Source organism: Cryptotermes secundus, unplaced genomic scaffold (genome assembly GCF_002891405.2).
Source record: "Cryptotermes secundus unplaced genomic scaffold, Csec_1.0 scaffold514, whole genome shotgun sequence".
In the NCBI taxonomy this organism is placed as follows: domain Eukaryota; kingdom Metazoa; phylum Arthropoda; class Insecta; order Blattodea; family Kalotermitidae; genus Cryptotermes; species Cryptotermes secundus.
Window position 1 is genome coordinate 1625238 of NW_019739218.1, and position 20901 is coordinate 1646138.

The window sequence follows — 20901 nt, forward strand, 5'->3', positions numbered from 1 at the left end:
CTCTTTATTTTTATCTTTCCTAACACTGAAATCTTTATGATAAAAAAAGCAGAAATCCATGTAAGAAGCTGTGAATGAAATAATTATATTCACACAAAACATGAACAATTTCATTAGACTTCATGTAATGTAGAATGGCCATCTAACATTATATACATATTTCTCAAATCGAGTTTCATCAAAAGTTGATAAGCAGTTCATCATATAATGAAAAGTTCCTTTATGGCCTTACATAAAGTTGGATTTACTACCTATCCATATGAATAAAAACTCGAATTGCCCAACACATTTTAGTGAAAGTCTCTGAAATATATCCAAAGGTTTAGGTACCAATGTTAGGTCACAGTAAGATAGATATGATCTCCCGATAAGGCACTTATGTGTTACTTTGTAAAGAATGCCTACCAGGCCCAACAAACATGGGATGCCTCTGAGTAATGACAACAACCAGTGAGAAATACTGGTAAGAAAGGTGCGGTAAAAACTAGCTTCAGCTGCAAAGAGCAGTAAACACTACTGAGGTTTTCTACTAACAGCAGCAGTAACCCCCAATTCTTAACAGGGAATACCAGTTTTGACTACTGAGCTTAGGGCTTCACAGTACTTACTAGTAACAACTGGCAAAAGACGATTTTATGAATTTTACTGTTAACATACAGGGTAATTCTAAATGTCATACACAATCTAAGATAGAAATAAACAATATTTATTCACTTTACAGTAAGGTTACATATATCAACAGGCAGTTTAGCTTTTCAAAAGACCAGTCAGAAACATGATTCTCTTCCTGTTCACTTCAAATGCATGTCCATACAGGTGAAAGTGGCATCTGCACATGAGGAAACATTCTGTGTAATTCAGTATCCAAAGACAACTTCTGTTACAAGAGAGCAATGGAAGTTCCATAAAAATTACCGAAGGGATTCACAAATCAATTTACATACAGTGTCAGAAGAGTAAAATGAAAGGGGGTATCTGGTGTGAAACAGTTTTTGTCACCACAGTGTTACTGATGAAAGTGGGAAGAAATGGAGTACACTGACATCTGCCATATGACACATGGGGTCATACTGAGTGCATGCGAAGTTTGTAAGGAACTGGGTGAGATTCTCTATCAGTCTGTATACGATACAGGAACAGTTTAATTTCCAAGATTTTTTAAAAACTCTTTATTACACTTTGAATTACCCTGTACATAAAAATAATTTTTAAAGACATGATAAAAAATATGAAGCCTAATATATAGAACAATAATTGTTGCATGAGCACGATTTCTTAATCAGAAGAAGTACCATAAACACTCAAATCAAAATGCTTCAGATGACTTTCACAACCAAACGTTTGGCATTCTTTTTCACATTAGTGTAATTATGGATCAAGACAATAAGAAAAGGTTAACCATAACTAGGGCATGCTCTGCCATCAGCAAAGATAATACGCAATGCAATGATAGATCAAATAAAAATCGTACTGGGGTTTTCCTAGACATGTTATTAATTATGCACACGCACGCACAGAGTAAAACCTGTTTTAAATGGATTCTTCAAAAACGTAATTTGTCCTAAAAGGAAATATTTTCAGGTCCCGTGACTTTGGGGATGAAAAAGATGTTAAATATCCTGGATCAAATGTAAACTGTCTACTGTGGAAATGGAAATCAAAAAGAGCCCATATAAGGAAAATTTCCAGTCTTCCAAAATGCATCATTTAGAAGAATTTTAGGCACCCTATACATTCTACAGAATTGTGTTTTTTCTAACTCTTTCAATTCAGCTTTTAACGGTACTGCACTAACTGCACTGAAATTCAACTAAACTGTTTGCCCCTTCCAAAAATTTTACTCAGTAAAGGCTCTAGGACTACACTTTACTTTATGCTAGTAGTTGTCATCGTGGCTACAAAGACAAGAGTTGTGCTTGATCTTAACACAAGGGTAAAAGTGATTCGTGCAAGTGCGCAATATAAACTGTCTGTTAAGCAGATTATGAAGATGCTTAACATCAGCAAAACTCAAATTTATGAGATTCTAAAGAAGAAAATGGAAACTTTGAAGTGGTGGGAAAAATTGTGCTATAGGAAAAATAAAAAGAGAACTTATGAACACTGCAAATGAAGACATTAATGAAATACTGTGGAAGCGGTTTGTCTGTCTCAGGTTGAAAAATCACTGCGTGTCAGTTATTTGGATAAGTCAAGCAGTAAAGAAGTTGTTGCCAGAAACTGTGACAAAGTGTTTTGAAAAAGCAGGATTTTCTATGGCTGAAGTTACTGCTAGTGTAGAAAATGAGAATGACCAGCAAGACTTACAGAATTGCATGATGAAGTTGCTTTCAGTAATGAAATGCTGAGAACTATATCAACATAGACAAAGATGTGCAAACAGAACCAGACACAACGCATTAGTTCATTATTTCAAAGAAAGTCAAAAAGGAAGAGAGAGGATGAGGAGGAGGGGGAAGAGGAAAATGACATTGTGACAGAAGAAGAAAAGTGTAGAATGAAGACTTATCAAGATAATATCAAAAGTTTGAAGGAACTGCAGGAATTTTCCATACAATGGAATGATTCAGACATGCTTAGCGTAACTTCTCAAGCTAAAGTAGTGTCTGTGGAAAGTCAGGCAGCCAACAGAGTAAATGTGCATGCAAAAAAACTCTGCTTGAGTTCTGGTAAAATTATAAAAAATGAGTACTGCAATTTCTTTCTGCTCAATGTAATGTTTGCACGTGTTCAATGATTATAGTGTGAATAAATTAATGAGTATGGTATCTCAAATATGTCCATGTCCTGGTTTAATTATTATAGTATACCTTGAGTAAATAGAAACCTGGCTTCAGCAGAAAAATGTTCTAGACCCTTGAGATTCCATTTAAGACAAGTTTTACTGTATATATAAAAAAAATAGACACATATGCTTTCAATACATTTAGTATATGGAATCAATCACTGAGCTTTCTGACAAAAATATTTATTGAACAAATTTAAGAAATACAAAAATTTAAGAGTATGCACAACAACACTAAATGGTACAAATCAATGTCCAAGTATTTAAACATTAATTAAAACAACCACCACCCACTCAGACAGGTCCTTCGTAACAGTAAATGGTAAAGCACTTCCTACAATCACTATCACCATCATCTAGAACTGGCCTGTCCAACTTAAGACCACAGGGGGACCACAAGGTACTATAGGTATCTATCCACTGGCCACGTAATTAAAAGAAAATACTTATTTCCCAGCATCTTGATACAAATACAAACAACTGTCAACTTCTTTATACTCCGAGGCTTACAAGTATCAACAAATTGCACTTAAATGTCTCTCTGCAGTTCAGTGACATCTGTATGCGAAAATACGATTTACGCAGAGGCAACAGCATGTCACATGACAGGATCAGCACTGTCACATGCCAGATGACACAAACTCATTAGGATATGAGCTGAGCAGAATTCGTAAAGCCTGCATTCATACTGCACAAGCTTTCAGTGCTACTAACATGGTCCTACTGCCACATTTAGGGAACATAAATTTATAATCAAAGAATAAAATGCACTTGTGCTCAAGGATTAGTATGCTGGACTCACGTATAGATGGTCTATGTTGGAATACTACTGAAATCAGAATTTCTGCCTTGAACTGTAAACATATTAAAAATTAGAACCTGGTCACATATGAAGGAATAAATACTTTTTACATACATATGATACATTGTGAAGGAACAAGATGCATGTATTCAAGATTTTAATCTAGTATTACTCTTACTATCACCAATTTGTGTGTATGTTACATACTATACCAGCACCTGTATAACACTTTGTTCAAATTGTTTTTCTTGCTTTAAGAGAGTAAAGCCTCCTTTGGAACACACAAAACCTCCATCGTTAAGCATGGCGCAAAATGGTTAGATTTGCCTTAATCAATGACCCATCAATCAATTTATATGGCAGCTGGGCTTTCCATGAACAACCACTTGAAGAGCACAGATTCCAAATCTTTATTTTCTGCCTTGGGTATTCTGTCACTGGATCTTCCCACAAAGAGCAACTGACTGTATGCTGTCTTCCCGCTTCACTCTTCCATGAGCTGTTAACTTCACAGCAATGTTATTACTTCAAGCTTCATATTCAAGTCTAAGTATTTCAATTTCACTACTATAATTAAAGTTAAACACGTTTTAATTTAAAGAACATGCAGCACGGTCGCCGAAAAGTTTCCAGTCCTGTTCGCAATACACAATGGAACATTCTGCTGGAATGAGATGCTCACATGCCATCACATAATGGACACTGCTCGTTGACTAAAAACTGATGAAAACTCCAACCTGAAGCCATTAATTCATGCTAAATGTGGTCCTAAAAACATCGGCCCCTACTGTTACTATACAACGTTTTGAGGAGTCGGCTGATTTTTCTGAACCACATATTATGACTTGATGCATCCACAATAAAGATTTCTGCTTCAAGATTGGATAAATTCTCTATTCAGACATGTGGTACTCAGATTGTTTACTTTCCCTCCCTACATAAGGGAAAGGTCAACAGGCTAACCTGACAGTACCTTTCCTGCTTGCCTGCTACACAATATCTTAGGAAACAAGAATAAGTATAACCAACGACAAGAGTTACAGAAAAAGTTGCAGCCAGTTCATAATCACCTGCAATAATGAAAGTATCAAGAAAAAGAATCATTTTGGGCGAGATTTTTCCACACATGTAACATTACAAAAATGGTGGTGTCAAGAATTTGTCACTATAATGAAGTTCGCATAATAAGCCATAAGAGTTTCACTGTGGTTACAGTGTCCTTCAGCACAGATTTTGTCTACATTAAAACTATCCCATAAAACACCAGAGATTCACAGTTAACCACATTTGTAATTGCTGACTTATGAACATAAACTGCACATACATAGCTGCAAGTCATTTAGTTATCACCACCAAACTGAAGGCTAAATACAGATTTCTGGCAGGTTACCATTGTCTTGTTTAACATTTCCGCAGAAAAAAATTACTGCCCTTGAAGACGTGGGGCTACTGTTGCTCCTACCTCATATGTTTGCATGTCTGCCATGTTCTTATTATGGACTGCAGGAAATCATAATGCACATGGTTGTGATGACCTCCAACTGCATATTTTTATTCAAGAATTTCTGAAAATCGGTTAAGAGTCTCAAAAGTTAAACGGGACAGACATATATTGAGAACGATGAATTCACAAGAAAGGAAAGTCAGCCAAAATTAGGTTTACTCAATATCAAAACCCCACATTCATACAAGTTCTAAGTGGTGAACTATTTCTGTATCACAAAAGTGTCAGAAATGAGGTCATGTGTGAGACTTTTTCCAATGTGCAACATAAAGAAATTGGCAGTACAGGAAACCTTTTTGCAATAATAAAGTTATTACTGTAAGTCACACTTGCCCTTTCATATACGTCATGCTGCATCCATTTTCAATCAGTTACCACTGAATCTGTATAATCATACATAATCACAACATAATCACTGGTGCTATATCTGTACTTAAATATGTCAGAAATAAAATATATTCAACATTCAACAAACAATAACTTCCCACGAAGTTTCTTTTCAAAATGTACAGTTGCCCGTATACTTAAATAATTAACCACTATGCCATGACGATGTATGAGGAAGTGGATGTATAGATCCATGTATTCTTGGCCCTGGCACTAGTTGGAGGTGAGTGGTCAGCTTTGCGTCCCAGCCACTTTACCCCCGGAGAAAGAACCACTGGTACCCACTGGGTAGGAAGTTGACCGGGCCCCACAACCAGTCTGAATGATGTGGAGAGGAGAAAAATCTCACATCTACGAGGATTCAAACTCCAACTCCTTGGTTGTCCAGCCCATACACAATTCCTATACAGATTCTGATACCCTGACATTTCTTTATAGGATAACTGAATTATTACACAGAGTGATCAATTTTGTTACCAATAAAAGCAGCATAAAAAGAAAGCACTAAGAGGTTCCAAATTCATCTGTTGCATGGGTGTACTTGAAACTTGCAAGTCTGTTATAGGACACCCATTGTGAATGTTCAGTATGTGATTTATAGGTAATCACAGTCATAACTACATAATTCCCATGGTTTGTGAAGTTTTAAGTGTATGAGCGATACAGCTCAAATATTACCATGTATATGGTGTCCAAAATGCTGCTACATTTAACCTCACAGTTGTAGACATGGAAACCATCACTAAACCACAATCCACTGAATTTGTCAGGCTGACAGAAACTGTTCATAATGTCATGCTGAGGGACCCCACAACTAAGCTTGAAAATTATTTGGTATGGGTGTACGTGTGTTGAGCCTGAATGACTCTAATCGCAGTCCTCTGTATTTGTATGCAACTATGTCAAAGGCAGAGTACTTAACCCGTTGCCGTGGTTCGTCGTGTATGTTTCGTCAGGGATTTAACCTTTAACGGCCGAATGTTATAATTATTCGCATCAAGTATCACCCCGAGCTGGCCGAATGTTATAATTTTTAGGGACAAGCCACGTGCTTCCTTTGTGAGTGCTGGCAGTTTGACCTTGGGTTTGAAACCCAAACAAACTCATGAACGTTCATGTCAGATGTTTATTTGTTAGCTCTGAACAATGAAATCGTTTATCAGGGTACTGGTTTCGAAACTATTTACGTTTAGATATGACTGTTTATGACCTGGTGAGCCAATAGAGGTCAGCTTTGTTTTGAGAAGTTAGAGGAGGAAATATTCGTAAGCACTTTCATAGCCGTGCTGCCGGAGCTTTCAAGGAAGTGTGGCTCATACAGGGATTGGTTTGCAGTGTTGAATTCTCAGTTAGGACGTCAGTGGCGGATTTNAAAAAAAAAGCAAAAGTAAAGATACGCAGTATTGGTTTGGTGAATATGAGCCAGCGCTGTGTTTAGACTAATGCTTCAAGGCGTCACCTGCTTACATAGCCGAGATACCGGGTGCTCATATTATAAGGCAAGGTTATAAAACCATCTTTTAAGATCATTTTAGTGAAAGTTTCATCCTTCAAAGCGTACCATTCACTGCTCAAATACTAAACAACCTGCTTCCATTGAAGATATAAAGGGGGTTCATATTATAAGGTAAGGTTATAAAACCACCTTTTAAGATCATTTTAGTGAAAGTTTCATGTTCCTATCTCATAGAATTTAAGAACAATGATGAATAAATAATTTTCGAGCAAAATTTAAATGGCCGGCTGAATATATTACCGCAGGAGCCGCGGAATTTAAATGTCCACGTCAAAGGGTTAATGTAATCAAACCCTCACCACACAACGCCTACATTTGTGACATATGGGGAAGCTGTGTCCTGCATAACATGAAAGATTAGTGAAATAATTGGTGAAACCAGCCACTCAGTTAACTACATCCACATTGTTTCAATACACCAGTGAAGCAGTTTCATACAGGTCCATGTACAAAACCTTACAAAACATCTAAATTAAACAGAAGGCTGAACTTAGCCTCCTACCACCATTTGCACGATCTTTCTGTTGCTATCCACATAAATCAATACACAGTATTTAGAACACAAAAGACATTTTCAACACACGTGTAAGAGTTGAAGAGAGATGAAAATTACCGCTATTAACTCCGTTCTTTTCTCATTACACTACGAGTCTGTCTTACCAGGACTGCTGCTAGAAGACTCTGCAAGTGGCCTTACCTCATCTCCATCCTGACTGTCTTCCTCCTTTTCATCATCACCCTCTTTTAACTCTTCCTCTTTGTCATCCTCAGCTGTGGTGTCCTCCATTTCAACCTATATCAACCAAAGATAAACAAACTAAAATTTTCATGTAAAGAACTGTAAGGCTTATTTCAGACTCTATCCATTGGCTGGTATATATAAGAAAAAAAAAAAAAACACGTTTGAGAGATGGGATCTGTTTCTGTCCTCAGGTGGATGGGGGCAAGATAGACCTACTCAGTTGGGCCCGTTAGAAAGAGCTAGTCTCAATCACTGGACAAATTCTCGCCAAATATACGAAGTGGGACCCAAAAATAACCGCAACCGACCTGTTGCGCGCGCATGTTTTGTAGTTACAGGTTGTGCTGCTAGGTGGTGTTAGCTGGGGGTCTCCCGCGACTGTTAGTGAGCTGGCGTCAGTCTGAGTTAAGTGGTTTGTCTGTGGTGCTCTGTTGTGTGCGTTCCTGTTTCAACCCTTTGGCGATTAGTGAGATGGCCGACCAGAAGGAACAAAGAGTATGTGTGAAATTTTGCTTTCTGTTAGGGAAAACTGCAGCCGAGACTGTTGGGATGCTTCGGCAAGCCTTTAATGATGATGCTTTGGGGAAATCACAGGTCTACGAGTGGTTTTCCCGTTTCAAATCTGGCAACATGTCAACAGAAGACATGCCACGCCCCGGGCGTCCTTCGACAGGAAGAAATGACGAAAACATTGCCAAAATCAAACGTGCAATTGATGAAGATCGTCGAAAGACCATTGACCAACTTTCTGAGGAAACGAACATCTCATGGAGCACGGTCCAGCGAATTTTAACCGAAGGTTTGCACATGAGACGGGTGTCTGCAAAATTTGTTCCTCGCTTGCTCGGAGATGACCNACAAAAATAAATTCCGGTTATTTTTGGGTCCCCCCTCGTAAAACTGTTCTTCCTGCTGAGGTAAAACGAAAGCTGACCCCATATCACAGCAAGCCTCCACACCTACAAGGAGTTTCATGACTTTAGGGCATAACTGCAGGAGGTGATTTCCTAGGTCTTTGTGATCAAAAAAGTTCATATAAACATGTGTCCGATTTTGGATGGTTACGGAGTTATGACCGTTTTAAACTCAGAATAGAATGTCACGATTACTGACAATAAACGGAACAAAATAAACCAGCATAATATATGATACATTTAAAGTATGAATGTAAAGTTAACTTCATGAAATTACCTTTAATTTGAATTGAATGGTGCTTAAAGCTGATTTTCGAAAATGCCTACGCCGGCCGCAACACAGGCTGCCACTCGGTTGTGAACCACACGGGTACATACCAACCCACCACACCTTAGGTACCTCTCAAGTGTCGAGATAACAAGAACGCTCTGTCTGTGAAATTACCTGTAATTTGAATTGATTGGTGCTTAAAGCTGATTTTCGAAAATGCCTCTGCCGGCCGCAACACAGGCTGCCGCTCGGTTGTGAACCACGCGGGTACATACCAACCCACCATACCTTAGGTACCTCTCAAGTGTCGAGATAACGAGAACGCTCGGTCTGTAGCTGGCTAAAAATAGCGACCTGTCGGATGATAGACGCAGTTCACAAGGGCGTGTACGGGAATGAAAACACAGCCATAACTCAGTAACCATCCAAAATTGGACACATGTTTATATGAAATTTTTGATCACAAAGACCTAGGAAATCACCTCCTGCAGTTATGCCCCACAGTCGTGAAACACCCTGTATATGGACTTCCTAAGATTCACAAACCAGACATTCCGCTGAGACCCACAGTGAGTTCCATTTGCTCCCCTTGCTATGCCTTGGCTGGCTTCCTTAAAAAAATACTGAGCCCTCTGGCCGGCAGATCTGATTCCTTCATTAAGAATTCAAGCCACTTCACAGAATTGTTAAAAGCAATTAAATCTCTGTGGACAGGATACCCTTGCCAGCTTTGATGCGGTTAGTCTCCCCACCAACGTTCCAGTGGATGAAGCCCTTCAGGTCATCAGAAGTACGCTTGAAAATGATAACACATTGACAGAACGGTCTGTCCTGAAGGTGGAAGCCATTACGGAACTTCTGGATGTCTACCTGAGGACCATTACTTTCAATGGGACGACGGATTCTACCAGCAGAAGGATGGCATGGCAGTGGGTAGCTCCCTTTCTCCCATTGTTAGCAACATCCACACGGAACACTTTGAACAACTGACTGTTGACTTGGCGCAGGACAAACCATCGCTGTGGCTCCGGTATGTGGATGATACATTTGTGATCTGGCCCCATGGTGCAGAGGGGATTCAGAATTTTCTTACCCACCTCAACAGTCTGAGACCGGCCATCCAGTTTACTATGGAAATATAATCGGAGGGAACGATCCCCTTCCTGGACATTCTGGTCATAAAAATAGGGATGGCTCTGATGACAGAAGTTTACAGGAAACCTACCCACACTGGCCGATATCTTAATTTCAATTCCAACCATCCCCCACATGCCAAAAGAGGAACTGTTCATAGTCTTCATGATAGAGCTACCACTATATGCCACAACCGGCAAGACCGTTTAATGGAGGTTGACAACCTGAAACGTGACCTGCAACTCAGTGGTTATTCTCAAGGATTTACTGGCTCGCTTATCAGGTCCAAGGGTAGTAGTCATCAGAAAAAAGAGGAAAAGCCTCCTGGCACAGTTTATATCCCTATGTCAAGGGTAACTGAGAAGTTTAAGAGCATAGGAAACCAGTATAACATTAGGACCATCTTCAAAACTAAACACAATTTATGATCTTCACTCATGAGAACAAGACCAAAAAGGGATCCTCAACAGACTACACATTGTGTCTACAGCATTCCCTGTGAATGTGGCAGAAGCCACATTGGTGAAACAGGCAGACGGCTGGCTGTGCGAATCCGCAAACACAGGCATAGGGTAACTGAGAAGTTTAAGAGCATAGGAAACCACTATAACATTAGGACCATCTTCAAAACTAAACACAATTTACGATCTTCACTCATGAGAATGAGACCAAAAAGGGATCCTCAACAGACTACACATTGTGTCTACAGCATTCCCTGTGAATGTGGCAGAAGCCACATTGGTGAAACAGGCAGACGGCTGGCTGTGCGAATCCGCAAACACAGGCATAGGGTAACTGAGAAGATTAAGAGCATAGGAAACCACTATAACATTAGGACCATCTTCAAAACTAAACACAATTTACGATCTTCACTCATGAGAATGAGACCAAAAAGGGATCCTCAACAGACTACACATTGTGTCTACAGCATTCCCTGTGAATGTGGCAGAAGCCACATTGGTGAAACAGGCAGACGGCTGGCTGTGCGAATCCGCAAACACAGGCATAATCTCAAGCAGGGTCTTCTAGAGAAATCCAAGTTGGCTCAGCATGCATATGAAGAGGGCCATAAGGTAGGCTGGGACGAACCTAGGGTCTTGGAGACTGAAAGTAACAGCAGGTACAGAAAGTACAAGGAATCAGCTCACATGGCATGTTCAACTAATCCGATCGGCCAGCCCAGTTTGGATATTTCTCCCTTATGGATCCCCCTCATCAATGAAGAGGTCAACAAGTCAAAATGAAAGTTTTTATGAAAATCAGTGTCTTCCGCTACATGTGCTATTTTGCTCTGGAATTTAGTCTTATTTCGAGAAGTCCCCCTGGTGGCATGATTCTTTATCTGTATAATTTGCTATACATCCTGTATATTTTTTACCCTTGTTTTTAACTTAATTCCAGGAACTTAATCCATACCACTGTTTTATCATATTTTTTACATGTGCATGCTTGGCACAAAAGTTTTAGCTTGTCTTTTATTGTGATTTTATTCTTATCTCCCAATGATGGAACCTGTTGTCAAGTGCTTATAGGCTGTTCTCTACTTACCAATGTTTGTCCAGTGATTGAGAAAAAAAAATGTTTCGGTGATTGAGACTACTTCTTTCTAAGGGGCCAAACCGAGTATGTCTATCTTCCCCCATCCACCTAAGGATGGAGACAGATCCAGTCTCCGAAACGTTGTGATTTTTTGTCTTATATATACCAGAGGATGAATAGAAACCAATCAGAATCCTTTAAAGTCTAAAATTTTCATGACCTGCAATTAAAACAGACACACCAAACAAGCCCCTATGGTGTGGTAAAGGGCAAGTACTCAAACCACAGCAGGGGTTAGTTTACCTGACCACTGACACCCACTACTGTGCCCCAACCCTCCAGCTGACTCAGCCACCAATGACATCCCTAAAAGCAATATGAAATGTCCCATGGTAGTTTTGCTAGAGACCTACGTGGTCCGGCAATAAAGTTCATGGATTGGTGCTGCAGCAGTGGTGAAACCAGCTACTGAGAGGTGAGCATAGTTCTGCTTCTTACCAACTCATGTCAGGGGTCAGCAGGTCCAGTCACTTAGACTTCACGAGTGGCAGCTCAGTCAGTCAGTCGTGTTTTTAAATGATGTCACATTTTTAGTCATAGGGCAGTGAATTAATAAAAATTTTTTGTTTTAAATATGTTAAATGCCAACAGTAGCTTACAAAATGTTGCAACTGCCTGTGGTGATGAAGCCTTAAGTCATATTTGTGTATCTGAATGGTTTAAACGATTTAAATATGGGTGTTCAGGATCTCCAGGATGATCCAAGGAGTGGGAGTCCTTCAGCCTCTTGACATGCTAACACAATTGCAAATGTCTGTCAAATTGGGACACAAGACCGTCAATGGGCTCTGAGTATGTCAGATGAATTTAACACCAAAAAGGAGATAATTTGTCAAATCCTCCATGAAGATTTACAGAAGAGGGGGATTTGCAAAAAGTTCATCCCACACAGACGAGCAGAGGCAGCAGAGACTCACATCACACCAAGGCTTCATCTAGACTTGTCAAGACAATCTCATGTTCTCTTTATCACATTCTGTCTTTCCTAAGGTGAAAACTACCCTCAAAGGAAACTGGCTTCAGGATTCTGAAGACCTTAAGAAAAATGTGACAACCAAACTGAGAACTGTTCCTTTGGAGGTCTTTGCTGACTGTTTTCAAAAACGTTTTAAATGACTCAATATATGTACTCAAGTAGGCAGAGACTATTATGAATGGAAATAAAATAGTTTTTTCTTTATTTTCTTGTATTTTTCACTTCATTTTCACACCACTATGGGAACTTCATTGCCAGACCATGTACACTAGACTTGCTCACTGCCAGACCTACCCTTGTGGTAACATGTGCTGCCACCATTACCAACTCAAAGCAACCTTACAGCTACCAACCTCTTTAGGTAGCTCTGGTAAAGGTAGGCTATCATTGTAAAAGACTGTGGAGCCCCACAGCATTGTGAAACCTCGACAATCGGCTCACAGATGACAGTGAGATTGTTGTCCTTACATGCCAGCCATCCTTAACACCCTGAAAAATTCCTGGTACTCATTTCTGTTAGAGGCTGAGCTGACCCCTGGGTCATAGTGTGGCTGGAAGGATTAGGTCAACTGAAAGTCTAATGACCTCTCTGGGAATCAAAACTGCAACCTTCCAGCTTCTAGCATAGTGCCTCAACCAATTACTCTACTGCATGCCCTTGCTCTGGTAGGAGGGAAATGTTTGAGACCTTGCAAAGCACTCATTTCCTCTTTTGAATGGATTACATCAATCTCTGTGACTATCCCCTTAGGAGCAGAGAATGAATAAGCAAAATAAACTTGTATGGCACTACACTATTTTCAATGAATTCTATTCCAAAGATGAATGTAAATATGCGACCAAAAAGGTTTCTTCTGTGTTTCTCCAGTCATATGTCACTACTGGCCACTGTAGTCTGTGCCAAAGCATTCATGAATGTTTTATCTGCCTTCTTCTGCCATCTGGAAGTCATAGTTTGAACTTCCTGAGGAACAAATGCCATTTATACAAGGTGGTTCAAATATGACTGGGACTGATTTTTTTTGTAAGCAAGCCGCACTTTGCAGCAACTGTGCGACCTTGCGACAGTGAAGCCACAACCTCCACCCTCCCTCCTGTTAGGGTTACAACCTGTTCAGTCCTGTCTGGAAGTTGCTAGAGTGATGAGAGAACAGAAGCTACCACGGAGCGTGGAACAACGCATTGTGATCAAATTCCTCGTTGGAGAAAACGTCCAGAATGGGGAAGAGTGTCTCTCACAGACCCGTGTGTTTGAGTGGTGTAAGTGCTTCACAGAGGGCAGAGAGCGCGTGGAGAATGAACCGCATGATCGTTGGCCGCGAACATCCATCACCGAGCTGGACACTGATTGTGCAGACGTGCTTATTCGTGAGAATAGGCGCATCACTATCAAGGAACTTGGAGTAAGATCCGAGCCAAGCGGAAGACAGGTGAAAAGTGGGTGGCCTTCCTTCAAGACAATGTAGGCCCCCATATGGACAAAACAATGGAAACCCTTCGGAAATTGAAATGGAACCTTCTGACACATCCGCCGTACAGTCCCGATTTGGCCCCAAGTGATTTCTACCTGTTCGAAAGGCTCAAATCAGACTTGCAAGGCATGTGGTTTGAGGACGACACCGTCATCCACACTGTTTGGGAGTGGATATGCCGCCAACCACAAGTCTTTTTTGGGGGGGGCATCAGGATGCTTCCAGAAAGTTGGAAAAAATGTGGTCTGATTCTGGAGGGGAGTGCGTTGAAGACTGACATGTGCAAGTAAGTGTTTGGCAATTACGTTTTTTTTTTAAATCAGTCCCGGTCATATTTGAACCACCTAGTACATTACAGCATATCACGTGTTAGCAGCATGCTTTTATGTTGGGCCAAACCTTAGCCCTCTGGATTGAAAAATTGGACATATAATCCCTGTATGACGCAGATGAAGAATCTATTAGTGATATTTTAAAGAAAGAACTTGATATTGACTCTGATGATGAGACAGATTTGGAAATTGAAGGAGAAACCATGAGTGAAGAATCGAGCAATGAAATGTTGGAAAGTGAGAGTGAAACGAGCGTTGCTGCATGTCGATGGGTGGGAAGAAGTGACAACAGGCAACAAGAAACCCAAGGCATACACATTTACTACAAATGCAAGGCCACAATTTAACCTTCTGTCAGATACAAAGCCCACTTAATAATTTATTTCATTTTTCAATGATGAGCTTTTGAATAACACTGTTATAGAGACAAACAGGTACACAAGAAACAAAATACCTGAACTTCAGATAACCCCATGGTCTGATATGTCTGTTCCTGAAGTGAAGGTGTTTTTAGGTCTAATTACAAATATGGGTCTAATCCCATTACTGAACATAGAAGACTAGGTGGTCTAGTGAGAGGAAAACACAGACAAAATTTCTGGTGACATAATGTCCAGAGATCGCTTTTTACAGATATTTTGGATGATGTATGTGAAGAAATGATACAGGTGACATGTGTAACTTGCCATAATCTGAAAAACCGTATATTTCAAGAATAGATCTTTCTTTGATGGACAGGCTACGACTCAGTGTATCTGGTATTGAAGACTACCACCTCCTCACTGACAGATATTACAGCAGTGTTGAGCTGGCCCATGGATTGGAGAATCGAAAATGTAAGTACACATTCCCCCCCCAACTTCGCTATGCCCTTGTTGCACCAACTTTTCGGGCAAAACAGTTCACTTAGTGGCTCAGTACGCATTTAGAAACCCTCAGCATCCTGGCCAAGGAAATTTCTAATAATGTTATAAACACAAAGGGTTAAGTTGCAATGTACTGCTGATGGCTCAAATGGCCACACAACCACTTAACTGGGATAATAATGCTGCAGAAGACCAATCCTATTGATGATGTGGAAAATAACAACTGCACGAATAGTTTCACTAGTCTGAGTGAGGTAGCTGCCACTAGCAACTACTTGTCTCTTTCTCTTCACAGTAGTTTCTCTGTCAGTACTTCTACATTCTAGCTGGCCAAGCTTTACTGTGTCACTACCACTAGAATCACATGCAAACACTGGTCAGGCAATGCCAATGGGCCAACTTCTTAGTTCATAATTCCTACATCTTATACTTGCACTAAAAAGGTAAAACTGTCCCTGTGCCTAACTAATTAAGCACTATGTCTAACACTAACTAGGCCCCGTTCTGACAGCGTGTTACATAACAAATGAAAATAAAATCAGCAAAATAATCCAACCTGTTATATTCATTCTTGAATGTTTACAAGCAGATATGCAGGCTTTTTTGTGTGTGTGTCTGTGTGGATCTAGTGTATCATATAAACAATTTCTAAGTTTCCATTTTACTAAATATATGAACTGTCCATACTTACCTAACAACATGGAGAGGAGGACTCCTTCAAAAATTAATATTTGGTGAAAAACAGAAATTATGAAGCTGCTCAATACATAAATTTTCTCCAACCTCTCTCTTATGTTTAAATATTCAAGACATGTGTCGTAACAATACGAACCTCTGTGATGGCGACTGACTGAAGAAGTGATCGTATATCAATTCGTAAATGATGGCGTGGCGTCTCTTCCCAGTTCTTCACAATATCTGCTATGTCTTCTTCTGTACGGTTGTGAATGTTGCGTTTTGTACACATGCTCACATCTATATCCATCTCGCAAATATACACCTGCAAAACAAATTAATTTCCTACAATGATGTGATGCCTATTAAGAAAATATGATTGACAGTAACTCATGAAACTAATACTTATCAGCCTTATATTTTACATTCAAATAAATTAAGCATAAAGAAACCCTATATATTTTTAACTGTAACTGGCTAAAACCAACCCACTAATATCATGCAGGCAATGTAAAGGAATATTAAGAACTTATTTTCTGTGCATGTGTAATAAATGGATATGATTTCCATGAGAAGTTGATGGTCAATTAACTCTTCTCATGTAGTTTTCAGAAAAAGGAAAATGAACAACTTCAACCAATCATACACTATTAGAGAGTACTCATTCAAAATATGTGATATGATGGGTGAAAGTTGGAATAGTGGAATGGATAGATGCAGTTATTGCTAGGCAACAGCACAGTAAACATGTCTGTGGCTACAAATAAACATGCAACAACAGAAGAAGCAGTGTTTACAATGCAGCTATTGCCAGGAAACTGCATAGAAAACACATGTCTGCAGAAATGAATAAACACACAACAGAGAAATTGTCAACAGTCAGCTAGAGCCTGAAAAAAAAAACATACACACACATGCCATGCACCCACACATCGCAAAGTGATCACATAAGCTTAATTTTATTTTTTTCAAAATAAGAAAAGCATGCTAAAAATTATTAACTAACCCCATGATACAAGGCCTTTGTTGAGCAACAGATATGCAGCCAGTTGAGACTTGCCTCATGTTAGAGATCTCAAGGAGAAAGATAATCTTTTCAAATACCCTCATAACCTCAATATGATGTGTGTTCCAAAATGTTCTCTAAATTTGTCTACAAATAATATTTTTCTCTACGTGGAGCTTACTGAATATTAACCCCTTCAAAATAGTCCCCTTACACAGCAATGCACCTTTCCCACCACTTTTTCCACTTTTGGAAACACTGTCAAAAGAATGTTTGTGGTATTGCCTTCAAGTCATTCGTCACATTAGTGATGCCTTCCACTGTCTGAAATCTTCCTTTAAGGGTATTTTTAGTTTAGGGAACAGAAAAAAAGTCAGAATGGAAGAGGTTATGTGAATGGGGGGGGGGGTTGTGGGGGGGGAGGAATTGAATGGTTTGCCACGAACTGTCTTTNGGGTTGTGGAAGGGTAGGAATTGAATGTTTTGCCACGAACTGTCTGTCAATGCTGTGTAAGCAGACACATTAAAAATTAAAAACAGAATGTCCAATCTACTTGGAACAAAATGGCTTGTGTAACTAATGGTTGGGTTGCAAGGCCACTCAAACAACACCAAACATGACTGATGCACTGCTCCTCCACACCCTCAATTCAGGAACTTTCTGAACAAACCTCATAGAACCACAAGACTTTACGACATACCTGGAACCCCTTTTGTTTAGCATAGCTCCACATTTCTTCAAAATGCTTCACCTGATGGTTCACACAATCTACTATTATGAAAGGGAAATAACCATCATTCACTGTTTTGCGGAAAGCTTTCAGCAATGAGCTGCGATAATGCTTTTCCATAGCTGCTTCATATTCATATTCCATAACCTGTTGAACAAGAGAAAATAAAACCAGTCATACCACAGTTACTGCTGTTATGATAAAGTATACATTAACTATTTTTTTATTGCTAGTGGGGTGGGACTAAGTCCCTTGTACTGCGACCACTTCTGGCCTATTGTACCAGCCCCAGATAATACGAGTAGGTGAGGGAGATTGTGGAGCAATTGGTGGAATGAAGATTGGCACGGGAAACCGAAGTACTCAGAGAAAACCTGTCCCAACACTACTTTGTCCACCACAAAACCCACTTGACCAGACCTGAGATCGAACCAGGGCTGCCATGGCGGGAAACCACCGACTAACCGCTTCAGCTATGGCGTGGCCCATTAACTAATTCCATGAAACCGTGTCAGAAGCTGTCAGTTGCTCAGCTTCTTAAGAATTACAGAACACTTTATGGAATGCAGGGGTTCATTACCCTGTTCACAAGAGCGCTCCACTGGTCTCTATCCTGAGCCAAATCAATCCAGTCCTTACCAATCCACCTTATATTACTAAGATTCACTTTACTATCATCCTCCCACCTATGTCTTGGTCTCTGTAGTGGTCTCTTTCCTTCAGGCTTTCCCACCAAATGCCTACATGCATTTCTCTTTCCCCCATGTGTGCTACATGCCCTGCCCATCTCATCCTCTTTGGCTTGAACATTCTAATTATACTTGGAGAAGAGCACAAGTTATGAAGCTCCTCATTATGCACTTTTCTCCAACCTACTTTCGCTTCATCCACCTTAAAATCTCCCACAAGAAAATGGAGGGGCAGTTATAAGTTTAAATAAAATATCTGCTGGCAAGTAATTCCAGTAGGAAGAAAGGAATACTAAAACATTTCTTTCATTATATAAGGATTAAATCTTGAATTACCTTGGTGATGACTTTGCGCCCAGTCTCTGGATCCTTTTCCTCTTTCTCAGTCTCGACCATGAAATAATCATCTAGAGCCAGTATCCTAGGGGCTGAACCTCCCATCTCAACTTCTTTATCCTGGGAACAGAAAGGAAACTATTAATATATACGTATGTAAGGGAAACCTGCCTTCCTGAGAACCAGCTGACTAGCAAAATAAACAGTCAATACATTACAATTCATCATGCTTCTCTGTTCTAAGTGCATCACACAACAGCACATGTCTATCAATCCATCCACAGGCTTGTTCTTTATTAGCTGTGCACTGCACTAAAGTAATGGAACATTTGCACAATTCAGCTGGATGTGTGCCAGATTTCTTCAGTATCATATTGTTACCCACAAGTTAAAAGCTCACCATTTAAAAAAAGTAAAAAGTACTATCCTTGTACCAGGCCATGAAGGCCCATAGGGTTGTGAGACGTTGAGGGTCCCACACTGTCTAGACAATTGGCTCAAAGATGGCGATAAGGTTGTCAGCCTTATGCGCCGGCCACACTTTACTCCCCAGGAAAATTATTTAATCAATTCCTGGTACTCGTTTCTGTTAGAGGCTGGGTAAACCCCAGGGCCTAGTGCAGCTGGAAGGATTAGGTCAAGTGAAAAAAATCCAATGACCTCATCGGGACTTGAACCCGCGACCTTCCGGCTTGTAGCATAGCCCCTCAACCAACTACGCTACCGCATGCCCCCAACCCTCACCATTAATCCCTCTGTATCAAGAGATTCCAAATTCCCTACTCAAAGGAAGTAAAGGTTAATCCTTGAAACTATTTGACAGACTTGAATAAAACTTGATACTGAGCAATGTACTTTATTCCATGGCTCAGGTATGTCACTATCCAGCCAGTGTTCTCCTTGCCCTTCACTAGAGACCGGATTTTTATGCCCTTATAATCCCTTAAACATATATGCATTTATGCATGAAAAACTTTCGAAATATGCACTAAAATATGCACATAAAAATTTATACCAAATATTAAAATTGATTTTACATTATTTTAAGACCAACAAATCAATATTTAAGTTCATTTTATGTAATCACTGAATGGTTCATTTGCAATAAAAAGCTATACTTAAATATAAATCATGCAACAAAGCCAACATATTTCATTACAAATTTAAAAAAACCACTGGTACTCAAAATTAGCTCTCCGAACTTTCAAGTTCTCTTCTGTTGCAGTTCACAATTACTAAATGTTCTAGGTTTTCCATTGTTAGTCGCCTCCTATTGTCTCGTAAGATGTCCTTATAGTGGGAAAAACTTCTTTCCACCTGACAGGAACTTAGGGGCGCATGTACAAACGCCGCTATTTGTCCACTGTTAGCAATATTTTACTTGGCAGTTCAGTACGTTTACCGGATAAAATTTCTTCAATTTCACAAAATCTGTTCATATCCTGGATTTTTCTAAAGAATACTGTGTACTTTTTCCTTTACTACTTCACCTACTCTTCTAGGAACTGAATTCAATTTGGAAACAGTGGTTTTGAACACACTTAACAACTGATACAAAGTAGTATTGCTATTGCTTGCCTCCAGTGAGGAAATGGCGGATGGAAGATGGGAGAAGTGAGCAGATATATAGGAAAGATTAGTTTCTAGTTCTGCGCTTTTTAGTACATCTTGGGCAATTTGAATTGATGCTGCACTTTTGGGATCAAATGTATTCACAACATTCCTAACTGTTTCTAAATGTTCGGTAGACAAATTGGCGCTGGGGCAGGTTTTCTCCGAGTACTTCAGTTTCCCTTTCATTCCACCAATTGCTCCACAATCACCCTCACCTATCATCTGGGGCTGGTACAATAGGCCAGAAGTGACCACAGTACAAGAGACTTAGTCCCACCCCACTAGCAATAAAGAAAAACACTTATACGCATGACTCACAAGTACAATTACAGTGCCATCGCTAATCTCCACACTTCACAAATTATTGCTGCAAACACTAAGTCTTCTCCAGCCTGCAGTGTCTTCATCAGCTGTTCCTTAGCAATGGCTTCTAACAGTGGAGATTTTTCAGCTTCCCACACTCAGGACCTTCCTTTACAGACTCCCATACAGACCTGCCCGCCCTTTGTCCCTTGCTTTTAACACATTAAAGACCGACGATTTAAATATT

General features: G+C 39.9%; 1 protein-coding gene across 9 annotated transcripts in view; it reads right to left on the reverse strand.

Moving 5' to 3' along the window:
- LOC111871718 (YLP motif-containing protein 1) overlaps positions 1-20901 on the reverse strand; it is a 120207-nt gene that overhangs the window by 22681 nt on the left and 76625 nt on the right. For all 9 annotated transcript variants that reach the window (XM_023865006.2, XM_023865003.2, XM_023865002.2 and 6 more), the window contains 4 exons: positions 18738-18857; positions 17683-17859; positions 16133-16300; positions 7692-7787 (listed from right to left, as the gene is read on the reverse strand). In XM_023865006.2, the coding sequence (XP_023720774.1) occupies positions 7692-7787; positions 16133-16300; positions 17683-17859; positions 18738-18857 (561 nt within the window). The remainder of the gene's footprint in view (positions 1-7691; positions 7788-16132; positions 16301-17682; positions 17860-18737; positions 18858-20901) is intronic.